The sequence below is a fragment of the Ranitomeya variabilis genome, chromosome 4, assembly GCF_051348905.1.
Source record: "Ranitomeya variabilis isolate aRanVar5 chromosome 4, aRanVar5.hap1, whole genome shotgun sequence".
NCBI lineage: Eukaryota > Metazoa > Chordata > Amphibia > Anura > Dendrobatidae > Ranitomeya > Ranitomeya variabilis.
This window is the reverse complement of record NC_135235.1, coordinates 474,973,085-474,989,044: the sequence shown is the minus strand read 5'-3', so window position 1 is coordinate 474,989,044 and position 15,960 is coordinate 474,973,085. Positions and strand designations below refer to the sequence as shown.

At 42.7% G+C, this 15,960-nt stretch overlaps 1 protein-coding gene across 1 annotated transcript in view; it reads left to right on the top strand.

Annotated features, from left to right (window-relative positions):
• UBE2O (ubiquitin conjugating enzyme E2 O) overlaps window positions 1-2,820 on the top strand; it is a 66,293-nt gene extending 63,473 nt beyond the window's left edge. The window contains exon 18 of the mRNA XM_077251817.1: window positions 349-2,820. Within this exon, the coding sequence (XP_077107932.1) occupies window positions 349-1,052 (704 nt within the window). The 3' untranslated portion in view covers window positions 1,053-2,820. The remainder of the gene's footprint in view (window positions 1-348) is intronic.
• The last annotated feature ends 13,140 nt before the right edge of the window (window positions 2,821-15,960 follow it).

Genomic DNA, 15,960 nt, shown 5'->3' with positions numbered 1-15,960 from the left:
CTGTATATATTCACATACCGTAATTATGTTCATATACTCACTCACTGATCGCCTGCTTCCAGTCACATGACTGAAATTCTGACTCGCTGGAACATACAGGATTTTGTGTGTGATTAGGGAGTCACTTTTACAATGTAAGCCTACAGCGCCTCAATCTGACGCTCCATAGACTTTCAGTATAAAAGCAATTTTTCTGGTTCACGTGAGCAGGAGGAGCGGAGCGGTGCTGGAAACCCAAGAAGACTGTGAACAGTGGGCACATTAATGCACTTGCACTACACTCCATACACCTTTAGAAAGAGTGCTTCCTTGATTAGCATACTAATTTATTTTGTTTCCAATTCTCAGGTCTCATCTTGGTCAATGAGCCATACTACAATGAGGCTGGCTTTGACAGTGACCGTGGGCTACAAGAAGGCTATGAGAATAGTCGCTGCTACAATGAGATGGCTCTCATCAGAGTGGTACAGTCAATGACACAGATGTTGAGGAGACCTGTGGAAGTCTTCCAGCAGGAGATCCTGGAGCACTTTCAAAGCAGTGGCTGGCGTTTAGCTCACAGGATAGAAACTTGGCTTGAAACCAACTCTGTGGTAGAAAAGAGTGGTGAGTTGTCGAATGGTCAAGAACACCCCTGTATAGTGCCCTACAGTCCCACTGAACCTGAAAGCACGCCCGAGGCTACATTAAATTCCAAGGACCTGGACGATTCTGGATGTGGAGCCTCTACTGCTTCTCCTGGAGAAGCCCCTCGTTATTCTGACTTGGAGAATTTTGGTAAGGGGGTTGTGGTGAGTAACACCAGCCCTGCAGAAGAGCCACGAGGCGCAACGGGAGGGGCCCAGCCGAACGTGAAACCAAAGAAACGCAGAAAGAGCTACCGCAGTTTTCTGCCTGACAAGCGAGGCTACCCCGACATTGGCTTTCCATTGTTCCCTTTATCCAAGGGCTTCATCAAAAGCATCCAGGGTGTTCTAGGGCAATACAAGGCTGCACTCTTGGAGGCTGGCATCCTGGAGCCCCGTGCAGGCAGACTGACATTACCATTGTAGAAGTGAGGGACTCGGTGGGCAGGCTTTTTTTTTACCCCTGCCCCTCCACACGCCTTCATTATATACATTCTATCTCCCCCATCCTTTACACTGCCAAGTGAGGCCCAAGTAAAAGGTCTGGGGTAATGTAAGACTCCAAAACTTTAGGGTCTCCTATTGAGACCAAATAAGATTGTAACCCTAATAATAATGGCTGAAATGTTGCTGTTTGCTCTGCTGTTCTGTTCATTTCCTCTGTCCAGTTTATCTGCTCCTGGCGTAATGCCTCGGGCTGCCTTGCTGCTATGGGGCAGAGAATTGTACCATTATTGCTCATGGAAGAAGATCGTTATCCACTGCATCAACCTAAGACCATTACTCTAAATGGGTTGTGTGAACCCCCTTGTCTGTCACCACCCTCTTACTTAAGGGTATTTCTTATTGATAGTCCTATATGCTACTGAATGTGAGCCGTGAGGTATTGTTCTGGGATTTGGGGACCTCTTCAGGAATGTTGTCTGAGCTAAAGGTGTAGTTTAAACCCTTTCTTCTCTTTTGCAGTATCAAAAGGTAGGGGGCCTAGAAACAAGCACTACATAGAGGACAGGTAAAGTTGGCTGGTCTTGTAAGATATCATTTGCATCCATAAAGGTATATGCATCATTTTTTTTTCTCTATTGCTGCTTATTATAGTCCTCAAATGATGCCTCCGGCCACTTGTGTCCTACTGTGGCAATCATGTGATGCACGGCCCACCCAACACTAAGCTGCAGAGGTTCCAGACTTGAAACTAGCATTGAATGATGGGAGTCAAGAAGTCATTTCTCTCCTTTTTTTTTTTTTTTTCAGTAATTATTTTGGCTTGTCATCCTGTTCCTCTCACCGAAAGCTAATTGATGGGGACAGGGCTGTTTAATATTTCATGGGCCAGAGCCTGGTCAGGGGGATACATTGCAATGTCCTGATGACCCTTAATCAGTTATGAAGGATGCACCGGGAGGATGGGATCTCGATTCGTATTACTATGATAAACCACTGCCGTGAAGACGAGACCATGCAGGCCAAGTCATGGTTCCTTAACCCTTGCCTGCCTTTAGGATGATCTGCCTTACATTTTGGCATGTTTACATTAACCCCTCTTCCCCGATGTGATGTTTGGTTCTGGGGCCACCATTCTAGTTCTGGATTATACTCTGTGTGTATGTACTATATAGGGGTCTGAACGCAAAATAAAGCACTACTATCATGCATCGAGGAGAGCATGAGTGATAACCGGGCCTTGTAGACATACGCTGTGTGATGTTATATAAAACCTGTATAGACTGCTTTGTATTATGTTTTTTGGGGCGGCAGGGAGGTTTTTTTGTTTTGTTTTTTAAGACCATGTATCCCCTAAACCTCTGAGATCTTAGAGACTTCTAATTTGACCCATTTAGCTTTCCTGTCTGTGGTAATGTACACAAATGAATGTGCTGGGTGGGTTTTTTTCTCCTAAACTATGACCACCCCACATGTCCTCAATTGGCTCCATAGAAATGGTGGAGTCTGATCTCAGAGCTGTAGGGAATGATCTTATACACCCTGTTTCTGACAGATGTACAGTATTTAATTACTGGCAGCGGATAATTCTGAACCAAATGCTGTAAAATTATGAGTGCTGGTGCTTCTGATGTGTGTGTATAGTGCTGTGAGATGTTATCATTTCATTTTCTTTTCATTTTTTTACAATTTTTTTTGTTTTGCTATTTAATGTTAAAAAGTTTGATCAATTAAAGATGCCTCTGCTTAATGACGGTGCCGCTTCTGATTCTGTGCTCTGCATACAAGAAATGCAACCCTGTTATTGCAATGGAAACTATATAATGTCAAAACATAATAATAATAATAATAATAATCTTTATTTTTATATAGCGCTAACATATTCCGCAGCGCTTTACAGTCATCACATATATAGAGAAGCGCAGTCACAAGGAATCCATACCTTCAGTGGTTGTTGTAAATGGCTGGCAAGATTGCCATGCTTGCCCGTTGTCAGTGTGTCCACCTATGGATGGCAGCGGTAATCTGACAGTCGAAGTCACATGCCAGCAGAAGTTGCGTGTCTTGAGTCGTTTTTTTTTTTTTTTTTTTTTCCCCACCCTTAGGGTGCCCGTTCCACATGTGGCTTACTGTAAATTAAATTTGAAGAATGAGGATATATTGCAGAACTGTTAAATAATGATGAGCGAACATGCTGGGATAAGGTGTTATCTGAGCATGCTCAGGTGCTAACGTGCAAAATATTTTCGAGTCCTCATGGCTGCATGTCTCGCGGCTCTAACGTAACGTATTCTTCGCCTTTTCTGAGCACGTTCGCTCATCACTTCTAAACAAACAATTCCACTGAGAAAGAATTACATGGGAATTCTAGGTGCAGATGACCATTTTCTCATCAAAATCTGGTCAATTATGCAAATCGCACTGTGATCAGTTTGATCATGATGCTTTCCGATTCTATCGGATGAGGTAAAGAGGAAGAAAAATGTCTCCATCTTCTCTATTCTTTGTCTGTAGGCAAATCAAACTTCACTCAGATGTCATCCGAATGTACTCTATTTTCCACGGACTCTGTGACTTGCATGGCCAAGTTCGATTCAAATATCAGATCAAACGCTGGCATGCTGCAATTTTTTTCCCCAGACCAGCTTTGTACAAGAAATTTTATGGGGCCATGCACAAGTTAACATGTTTTATTGGATTGCACTCTGACTGCTGATACAGTCGCCTGCCAAGCCCTAAAAAGATTTGCCTGTTCTCTTCTGCAATGTAATCACTTGGCTGTTTTATACACTCTTCAGCGTTGAAAATGCAGCACCAAAAAGGAAAAGTTTGAGGACTTACGGAAAACGCAAGACCGATGGCCTGCAGAGTGAACATAATAAAACTTGATCACCATTCCTCAACATTGAATTGGTAACACCAAGAAGGAAAAGTCCTAGAAATATCATCATGTCTTTCGATAGGTATATAAGGGGACAATACAAATATCTCTCTGAGGATCTGTTTATACCAAGGAAGGTGACGGTCACAAGGGGGCATTCTCTGCGTCTGGAGGAGAGAAGGTTTTTCCACCAACATAGAAGAGGATTCTTTACTGTTAGGGCAGTGAGAATCTGGAATCCCTTGCCTGAGGAGGTGGTGATGACGAACTCCGTAGAGGGGTTCAAGAGAGGCCTGGATGTCTTCTCGGAGCGTAACAATATTGTATCTTACAGCTTTTATGTTCTTTAGAAGGACGTAGATCTGGGGATTTATTCTGACGGAATATAGGCTAAACTGGATGGGAAAATGTCTTTTTTTGGCCTTGCTAACTATGTTACTATGATCTTGTGATTTTCATATGCAAATGTTTTTTTGGTTTTTTTTGGTCAGTATGTACAAATACTTGCCATGCTATAAATTAGGTTACTAATGGTTATCGAAGGAATCTTCTGCCACACTGAATGCACTTGGGCACAATTTTCGACCAATGACGTCCCACATGTGCTCCATGGGAGACTAGTTCCGAGACGCTGCAGGGCATGGTAGCATGTTTAGGCCACACAGACTGCTCACAGTAGCACGAGTAACATTTTGGCTTGGGATTGTAATGTTAAAAAATAGCTCCTGGGGGACACTTTGGAGAAAAGGTCACACCACTAGTCCACGGCAAAATCAATGTAACGCAAAGCTGTTATTGTATATGGAATGAAGACTAGAAGGGTCCGGCTACCATACATAATGCCACCCCACACCATAATCCCTGGAGTAGGACGTGTGTGAAATTCCTTTGTGAATGCCTCTTTATGATGTGTGACCACATGGTTTCCAGGCCATTCTTCGGCTATCAGTGTCTAAAACAAGTGAGATGAATATCCATCTCTGTCTTGCTCTGCACCAGCATAGCCTTGGAGAGCGGTGGCATGAGGTCACTGGAATACGTTTAAGAGAGAACATCACACCGTTCCTACTTCCAGGATTATGGTGTGTTGTGGCATCATGTACTGTAGTCTGATTCCTCCAATCTTCATTCCAGGTACATTAACCAATGGATATTACGTTGATTTGGTGATGGAACCGTTGATACAAAAATTGCTGTGTCCAAGGAGCCAGTTTTTTTTAAAAAAAAAACAGGCCGCATGTTGCTTGTGCAACTGTGAATAGCCTGTGTGCCCTTCACATTCTACCATGGCCTACAGCGTCTCCGGACTTTTCTCCCATTGAGCAATTTGGGAAGTCTTTGGTTGAAAATTGCAAAAGAAGCTGCCAGCAGCGGACTTTGATGATTTGCTGCCCAAGTGCATTCAGCATGGCAGAACGTTCCTCAGACAAACATTAACCCCTTCACGACATGCGCCGTACATGTACGGCGCATGTCGAGTTTTCCCCTTTTGATGTGGGCTCCGGTGGAGCCAGCATCTTTTCTGGCACATGTCAGCTGATTTGAACATCTGACATGTGCCCCTAACAGTCGTGGGTGGAATTGCGATCCATCCGCAGCTGTTAAATGCCTCTGTCAATCTGACAGAGGCATTTAACACGATCGCGCAGGAAGCATGTCACTAATCCGACCCATTGGCGCCCCTGTTACATGACCGAGGGTCGCCGATGGGTTGGCATGACAACCCTGGGGCTGCAGCAGACCTCTGTGGTTGTCATTGCCGGATTTCTATGAGTGCCGCCCAGCGGTCAGAGCGCATAGCAAGGGAGCATTTCTGCTACACAGAGCAGATCTGAAGCACACGCGATCGGTTGATCACAGCTTCTAGTCTCCCATGGAGACTATTGAAGCAAGTGAGAAGTGAAAAAAGTGTAAATCACCCCCCATTCAAAATAAAATAAAAAATGCACATATTTGGTATCGTCGCTTTCAGAATCGCCCGATCTATCAATATACCAATGGATTAATTCTTTTTGTAAACAGTGTAACAAGAAAAAGTAAAAACTCCAGAATCACAGGGTTTTTTTGTTTTTTTTTGTCGCCGCAACATTGCATTAAAATGCAATAACGGCAAATCAAAAGACTGTATCTAGCCCAAAATTATATCAATAAAAACGTCAGCTCAGCGCGCAAAAAATAAGCCCTCACCCAGCCCCAGATCTTGAAAAATGGAGATGATACCGGTCTCGGAAAATGACACTTTAAAAAAAATAAATAAACTCTGGATTTTTTTTTTACCATTTAAATGAAAAAGAACCTATACATGTTTGGTATCTACGACCTCGTAATCATCTGGAGAATCATAATGACAGGTCAGTTTTGACATTTGGTGAATATGGTAAAAAAGAAAATCCACAAGTTGTGGAATTGCACTTTTTTTTTTTTTTTTTGCATTTTCACTGCACTCAGAATTATTTTCCCGTTTTCCTGTATACTATATGGTAAAACCAATGGTGACATACAAAGGAAAACTCATCCTGCAAAAAAACAAGCCCTTACATGGCCATATTGATGGAAAAATAAAAAAGTTATGGCTCTAGGAAGAAGGGGAGCAAAAATCAGAAACGCAAAAATCAAAATTGGCTGTGGCGTAAAGTAATATCCTCATTGATGGCAGCCACAGTGTGTGAGTGCGAGGACCTCTGATGCTTATACTTGATACTGAATAAATCGAGATTTTTAAAATTTTGTTTCCATTTGTTATATATTATTTATATCATATCAGTAACATGTCTATCCATCCTGTGATTTCCCTAATGCCACGACTTTTCTTTCTTGGTGTTTTAATTTCAACTTTGTTCAGGTGCTTCTCACAAAATTAGAATATCATCAAAAAGTAAATTTATTTCAGTTCTTCAATTCAAAAACTGAAACTCCTATTATATAGTCATTACAAACAGTGATCTATTTCAAGTGTTTATTTCTGTTAATGTTGATGATTATGGCTTACAGCCAATGAAAACCCAAAAGTCATTATCGCAGTAAATTAAAATAATTAACAAAAAACATCTGCAAAGGCTTCCTAAGTGTTTAAAAAGGTCCCTTAGTCTGTTTCAGTGGGCTCCACAATCATGGTGAAGACTGCTGACTTGACAGATGTCCAGAAGGCAGTCATTAACACACTCCACAAGGAGGCTAAGCCACAAAAGGTCATTGCTAAACAAGCTGGCTGTTCAGAGTGCTGAATTCAAGCATACTCATGGAAAGTTGAGTGGAAGGAAAAGGGGTGGTAGAAAAAAGCGCACAAGCAACCGCGATAACCGCAGCTTTGAAAGGATTGTTAAGAAAAGGCCATTCAAAAATTTGGAGATTCACAAGGAGTGGATTGCTGCTGGAGTCATTGCTTCTAGAGCCACTACACACAGATGTATCCAGGACATGGGCTGCAAGTGTCGCATTCCTTGTGTCAAGCCACTCAAGACCAATAGACAATGCCAGAAGCATCTTACCTGGGCCAAGGAGAAACAGAACTGGACTGTTGCTCAGTGGTCCAAGATGCTGTTTTCAAATGAAGGTAAATTTTGCATTTCATTTGGAAATCAAGGTCACAGAGTCTGGAGGAAGAGTGGAGATGCACACAATCCAAGCTGCTTGAAGTCTAGTGTAAAGTTTCCACAATCATTGATGGTTTGGAGAGCAATGTCTTCTGCTGGTGTAGGTCCACTGTGTTTTATCAAGACCAAAGTCACCGCAGCCGTCTACCAGGAAATGCACTTCATGCTTCCCTCTATCGACAATCTTTTTGGAGATGGAAATTTCATTCTCCAGCAGGACCTGTCCACACTGCCAAAAGTACCAATACCTGGTTTATAAACAACAGTATCACTGTGCTTGATTGGCCAGCAAACCCGCCTGACCTTAACCCCATAGAGAATCTATGGGGTATTATCAAGAGGAAGATGAGACACCAGACCCAACAATGCAGATGAGCTGAAGCTGCTATCAAAGCAACCTGGGCTTCCATAACACCTCAGCAGTGCCACAGGCTGATCACCTCCATGCCACGCCGCATTGATGCAATAATTTACTGCACATACATTTCAATAGGCTAACATTTTGGATTTTAAAATAATTTTTCAAACTGATGTAAAGTACAATATGCTAAATTACCTAGACAATGACTTTTGGATTTTCATTGGCTGTAAGCCATAATCATCAACATTAACAAAAATAAACACTTGAAATGGATCCCTCTGTAATGACTCTATATGAGTTTCACTTTTTGTATTAAAGAACTGAAATAAATTAACTTTTTGATATTCTTATTTGTGAGAAGCACCTGTATATACAATATATCAGATCTAAAATAATTTCTTATGACTTTACATTTCGGCTGTAGATAGATCTCAACCTAACAGCCAGACTTCAGCATGGACATAATATAAGGTCATATGGGATGGCTTAAGTTTAAAAATGTGACTATAAATTTCTCATGTATAATCACTCTACCTGATACTTTCCTCTTGCTGCCCCCTCTACTCAGATCAATGATGAGCACAAGTGATTGTTACTTGAGTTTGCCTATGGTGCTCAGGTATTCACCAAGTACAAAGGCTGCCATCAGGGCATTACTTACCTTACTAGTGTATGGTCCTTTGTTTCTGCTCATCGGGTTCCAGGTTCAACAGTTCACGGTGGCCGCACACCAAGTGCATAACAACACGGCACATTTAAATGCTAAATCACGTGCAGTGATCCACTGAGTTGAAATCTCAACCTGCACATGCGCTGCCTTCAGCCCCATTTAATTGAAGTACTGCACCCAGGACGCAGAGTCACGCTGCGCACGTTCTGCCCACACAATGATGGGGACGTTGCTGAATTTTACAAAGGAGGTAGGTCACGGCGCCATGGTCGTGTGGACTCACGCTGAGCATCACCGCAATCAAATGTGGACATTGGCTCTATATGCTAGCACCCATCGAAGCTTGTAACCTCTGTGTGCCACTGTCAGTAGTGACAGCGACATTGCACAGCATCGCAGATGGAGAGAGTTCCCTCTGTGCTCCCATCGGTACAACGCAATGCGATTGTATTATGTCGATGGTGACCCCGGTCCAAAGGATGGCTGTAGGGTCACCCAGGGACGGTGGCCTGTCGGCTCATGCTCATAGCAGGAGCTGACACCCTTCCTCTCTACGTGTCTGATGCTGATCTAATGCTTTGAAATGCAGAGTATTAGATCAGTGATCTGTCAATATACCATTAAATGCCCCATCCAGGGACAATGTAAAACAAATAGCTAAAAAATTGAAATTGTAAAAATATTTTTTTTAAATCACAAAATGAAGAACCAAAAAAAGAAAAAAATATGAATCCAATAAATACACTTGTTTATGTAAAAAGAAAAATATATATACACATTTGGTATTGCCGTGTCTGGCAAGACCCGACCTATAAAGCTAGCCCACTAGTTAACCCCTTCAGTAAACAGCGTAAAAAATAAAAATAGGCAAAAACTGATGCTTTGTAATCATACTGCCGAACCAAAAGTGGAATAAAACGCGATCAAAAAGACGAATGTAAATAAAAATGGTATGTAAGGAAAAGTCATCTTGTGTCGCAAATAGCAAGCCACAACACAGATGCATCAATGGAAAAATAAAAAAGTTATAGCTCTCAGAATAAAGCGATGCAAAAATAATTATTTTTCTATAAAAGCTTTTATTGTGTAAAAGCGGCAAATCATAAAAAAAAAAATAATGTGGTATCACTTTAATCTTACTGACCCAAAGAGTAAAGCTGCCTTATCAATTTTACCACACATGGAGCAGTATTAAAAAATAAATAAAAGAAAACCTTGAATTGCTGGTTTTGGTTCATTCTGCCTCCCAAAAATCAGAATAGAAAGTGATCAAAAAGTGTCAGTGTTCGCGAAAATGGTACCAATAAAAAATAGGCACGCAAAAAAACAAGCCCTCATATGACTGTCAGCAGAAATATGGAAAACTTCTAGCTCCCAAAATATGGCAATGCAAAAAAATGTTTGCAATAAAAAGCATATTTTAGTGTGTGACAGCAGCCAAAGATAAAGAAAGAAATCCAATCCGAAGAATAAAGTTGCCTAATCACTTATACCGCACGAGAAACAGTGTAAAAAATAAAACCAATTCTTCACCTGCTGTTGATTTGTTTATTCTGCCTCCCTGAGATCGTAGTAAGGCTCTGGAAAAGCACTATAGCTTCTCACCCCCAAAAGAAATTCAGCAAATTCTGAGCTCCCAAATCCAAATGCCCTTTCCCTTCTGAGTCCCAGTGTACCTAAACCACACTTAGCATCCATATGTTTGTCATTTCTGTAGCGATGACGGCACGCCTAAATTTACAGGTGCGTGTCACTAGAAGCACGAGCTAGGCTCCGAAGCGGAGCGTGCAGCCGCACAGCAGTACATGGAGCTGCACGCTCCGCTCCGGAGTGCCGGCGCCAGAGCTGGGTCTTTACCTGCGAGACTCGGCCGTATCTCGCGTATGTGTGATCCCGGCCTATTGGTGACTGCCATTGTGGTGCCTGTACATTGCAATTTGCAGTTTTTGCTCAGCAACAGGCACAACTTGTTTCAGGAACACGCCCATGCATTCAAAATCGTCACTAAATCTGTAGATAAATTCCCCAAAGGGATATCATTTCCAAAAAGGGGTCACTTGAGGTGGGATTCTGCTCTTCTAGCACTTATGGGCTCTGTATATGGAGTCTGCAAACTATTATAGCAAAATCTGTGCTCCAGATGAAAAATGGTGTTCTGTTCCTCCTCAGTCTCGCCATATGGCTAAACAGATTGTGGGACAAATTTTCTTGTGCCATTTTTACCCATTTCCCAGTGTAAAAATGTAAAATCTGGGGCTAAAACATTTTGGTGGTAAAAATGTAATTTGTTTTTCTTCACTGCCCAATGGTATAAAATTATGTGACACACCTGTGGCGTGATCACTGCTTAGATGAATTCATTGAGAGGTGTAGTTGTAAAATGGGTCACTTATAGGGGGTTCTGCTATTCTGGCACGTCAGGGGCTCTACCAATGTGCCATGGCATGCTCAAACCAGTCAAGCAAAATCTGAACTCCAATATGCTGCTTCCTCACTTCTGAACTTTGCACTCTGCCTCAATAGCAGGTTTGGCCACATATGGGGTATTGGTGTACTCAGGAGAAATTTCACAACAAATTTTGGGGTCCATTTTCCCCTGTTAGCCTTGCGAAAATAAAAGTTTGGGGCTAAAAGAATTTTTGTGGGAAAAAATTTGATTTTTTTTTTTTTTTTTTCATGGATCAATGTTATTAACTTCTGTGAATCATCTGGGTTTTCAAGCCTCTCACCATACAGCTGCATAAATTCCTTGAGGGGTCTTGTTTCCAAAACAGGGTCACTTGTGGGGGGTTCCACTGTTTAGGCACATCAGGGGCTCTCAAACACGACATGACACCTGCATAATATTCCATTAAAATCTGCATTCCAAAACGTCACTCCATCCTTTCTGAGCCCTGCAATGAGCCTAAACAGTAATTTACCCCCATATATGGGGTATCTGCATACTCAGGAGAAATTGCAAATAAAAAAAATTGGGGCTAAAAAAAAACCAAAACATTTTTATGGGGAAAATGTGATTTTTATTTTCACATCTCAACGTTATAACCTTTTATTAAGCGGGGGGCGTGGCCTGACTGTGAAGGAGAGCGGTCGCATCTCTGGTGAGCTCCTGCCTGGCTTTGGATCCCTATCAAATTTATTAGACCCACAAAGACAATAATAGCTCCAGGGTCGGTCAAGAACACGGCGCCTAGCCCAGAGGGCATTTGTGGACGAGCGCTGCACCTTATCCAGACGCAGGACTTGCAGATATCGGGGGACAGGAGGAGAGGTGATAGTGACGCCGCCATCTTGGACTGACTGCAGCCTGAGAGCGCTTTTGAGCACAGCGGCTCCAGGAAGGTACGGGCGGCCCCCTCCCTGAACTTTATTCCCAGTCTCAGCGCACCGCTTACCTGCTCCGGCGCTGCCGGTGCTCTGTCGCCTCCTGCGGTGTGCCGGACTGCCGCTGCTAAGACCTGAGCGCTGCTACCCGCCTGCGGTGCCTTCTGTGGGAGAGGGGAGACGCGCCTGCCGTCGGGACCGCTGGGAGAGATCATCATCCTCGGTGACACTCCGTACTCCCCGCAGCTCAGCGGTTACTTGGAAGAAGCGACGCGCTCCTGAGAGAGAGGTGAGGGACCTGGGGATTTCCCGCCAAACCCGGCGCCATCTTGGCTCATCCGCACAGAGCAGGGGGGAGTCCCTGCAGGTTGCACTCGGTATAGGATCGCTCCTTCCCTTGGCTCTGGTCTGCTCATCCTCTCCTGCTGCCCCATACCCACCCATCCAACACATATCCCTCAGGGACTGGACTCTGATTGTGGGTTACATTGAAGGGCCGACTGATTTGGTGCCAGGATCAGGTCGGGTTACCATCAGTGCTGTGTGACACAATCTAGGGGCTTTGTTGTCTCTCATTAGTGCTACCTGATCGTTTTCCAATACTAATACTTTAAAGCACAACTGACCCCACATAGAGAGAAGCATCAGCCACAAACAAGAATACTAATCTAAGAAAGTGTACAACTTGGAATATCACAGGACATTACCCTTTCTATTACACATGAGATAAAGTATACAGAAGCGCTATAAACGCATTGTAAGAGGTCATAACCCTCTCCTTCAGTCTCGCAGCACAGAGCATACAATAAAGCTCATGTTAAAGACACTAGATTCCCCATAAAAACTTCAGTGGTCCTACACTGACTCCTACTGGCCACACAAGTAAATACCATCTTTAATAACTCCTTGGATCCACAGGAATCTCTGAGTTCTTTTGCCCTGATCGAAGTAGCAAATCTGCCAAACTTAGTGACTGCCGAGATCCCCAAAAAATGAAACTATAATCTCTCTTAAAGCAGCTAGAGGAGGAACTAGAAGCATTCTTTATAACCTGAAACAGCGCACAATGGTTAGGTCCAGCACCAAAACGCCTAGATCAACTAAAGCAAATACTCTCACTCTGCAATCAGATATGGACAAGTATTTAAAAAAGCGGTTAACTGCTGCTAGTGCTATTAAAACAAACTACCCTTCTGACCCAGCTCTGGGTGGGGAGACGGATACAGATATGGAGAGTGATTCGGATATGGGATCAGAGAGCAAAGAACAGCCAGTAACACGTTCCTTTATCAAACGAATATTGTCTAAAGTACTGGAACCCATTGGAAAAGAGCTGACTGACATTAAGCATGAGATTTCCCAACAGGGCCACAGGTTGGAGTCCTTAGAAAATGCCCAAAGCAGCCATGTAGAATACTCCAATGCCATTTTGACCTGTCTTAAAGCACAAGAGGAACAGTTGCAACTCGTACACTCTACTCTAGAGGATCACGAAAATAGAGAACGTAGGAACAACATCAGAGTTAAAGGTTTACCAGAATCTGTGGCAGCTGAGGCCTTAACCAAAGCGGCTACTGAAATATTCCGCTCTATCCTAACAGATCACGATCCTCAAGATATAGAAATTATTAGGATCCATAGGGTACTCCGTCCCAAACCCAAACAAGGGGACCCACCTCGAGATGTTTTGTGTAGGTTCCTCGATTTCCGCACTAAAGATCTAATTCTAAGACGTGCGAGAGAAGTGCAAGAAATTAAATTTGAAGGCTCACTGCTTAAATTGTTCCAGGACTTATCAGCAATAACTCTGAGGAAACGCTATATTCTCAAACCGTTCACAGAGGCTCTCACTCAGAAGAAGTTGCAGTACCGCTGGCTCTATCCATTTGGGATACAAGTCATCGCAGAGGACAAGAGATTACAAGCAAGATCTTCGGCGGACATTAGGAAAATATGTGGGGAATTGAACATTACCCTGGCCCAGTACCCGGACATTGAGTCCTTTCATGCGGCCTCCGCACTGCAGCCCCTTCCTCTGCCGTTGCCATGGCAGTCTGTCTCCACACCCAAAGCACAAAAGACTAAACGTAAGAGCATCAAAACAACTCCCACCAAGGACCAGGTTACTTGAGAAAACATCAATTTGTATAGATAATTTTGAAAGACTTGATCCTTGGTGATTTCCTGTTGATCGAGCTCTTACCCATATACTAATTGGGTACAAGTTTTCTGCATTAGTTTTAAAACAATGTTTCAGTTATTTAATGCATTTACTGCTTAGTTAGCTATCCTCCAAACTAGCTGATAGTATGTCACTAATCATAGACAAATTCTCAGATATGTTGCACTCACACGAGTGTGGTGTTATTCTAAATTCTCTTTTGATGTTTCACACTTTTCTACTTTTCACTCCTTTTCCCCTCTTCCCTTTTCTGGTCCCCCCTCTTTCTTTATCCCCCCAGGCACCTCGTGAGTACTTCCTACAAGTAATGAAATATCCAGATGGCGGTTAACCAGAGAACATTCAAATTACTGACTTTCAACGCTAAAGGGTTCAACTCACCGGCAACCAGAGGTCAAACACTCTCGCACTTTAAGAAAAAAGGTATAGATTTACTCCTATTACAGGAGACACACTTTACAGACAAAAAGGTTCCTACATTTGACAAGGCCCACTACGACAGATGGTTTCATGCCGCCTCACCACAAAAAAAGTCAAGGGGAGTGTCGGTGGCCATAGCCAAGGACATTCCATTTCATCTTCAGGATCAGTTGACAGATGCAAATGGTCGCTATATAATGGTGAAGGGGATTCTGGCGGGAGTAGTCGTAACCATATGCAATATTTATGCCCCAAACACGAAGCAGCTGAAATGGCTGTTAGCCACGTTAAAAAAAATAAGAGACTTTAGAGAAGGCATACTATTGCTAGGTGGTGACTTTAATTTAGCCCTGGAACCAAGTATAGATACAACAAAGAAAAAGAGTGCGATATCTCTAAGAGACTTGTCCAGATTAAAGAATTCACTGCACTCTTTGAATATGGTAGACATATGGCGTTATATGCACCCATCAACTCGAGACTATACCTTTTACTCTTTCCCGCATGGCTCATATCATCGCATTGACTACCTGTTCGCACCTCGTTCCTTACTGTCTAACATTAAAAATGTGGAGATAGCCCCCTCCTTGTTTTCTGATCACTCTTGTGTAGTGACCGAATTAGCACTGTCCAAACAATTTTCCAAATGCAGATCCTGGCAACTCAATGACTCTTTGCTTGATAATACTAAAAATAAAATACGCATACAAAAAGCCATATCAACATACTTTGAGTTGAACAATAATACGGAGACATCGCCACTAATAATTTGGGAGGCACATAAATCCGTAATTAGAGGTGAATTTATATCAATAGCATCCTATTTGAAAAAATTGGAAAGTAGGGAGATTGACTCTCTTTATGAAGAGATAAAACTCTTAGAGTCTCAACACAAGAAAACTCTGCTATCCCAGGTCCTGTTGGATCTCACAACCAAGAGACAGAGACTAAAAGATATACTGAGGGAGCATTCAGTTAAGTTTTTTGCCTCTCTTAAAAACCGAATATACGTACATGGAGATAAGGCCTCAAAGCTAACTATGTCACTAATAAAAAAAAAACAAGCCCGCACGTTCGTTCATGTTATTAAAAAGAAGTCAGGTTTAAAGACCCAAAATTATTCTGAAATAGAGAAAGAATTCTTGTCCTACTATAAGTCTTTGTATCATTTGTGCCCTGCAGAAGATGAAAATGAAAAGAATCTAAAAAGGCAAGATATCCAATCTTTTCTACAGCACTTAAAGCTTCCAACCCTGTCTAATTCCCAACAAGAACGATTACTTAAGCCGTTTACTATGGCGGAGCTCCAGTCGGCCCTGTCGAGATGCCCTAGAGGGAAAGCTCCAGGCCCAGATGGCTTTTCGACTTATTATTATAGCACCAATTCTGAGCTTTTACTTCCTCATCTGCTTAACATGTGCAATGGTCTCCGGGAGGGAGGGGTGGCGCCGAGGCAACT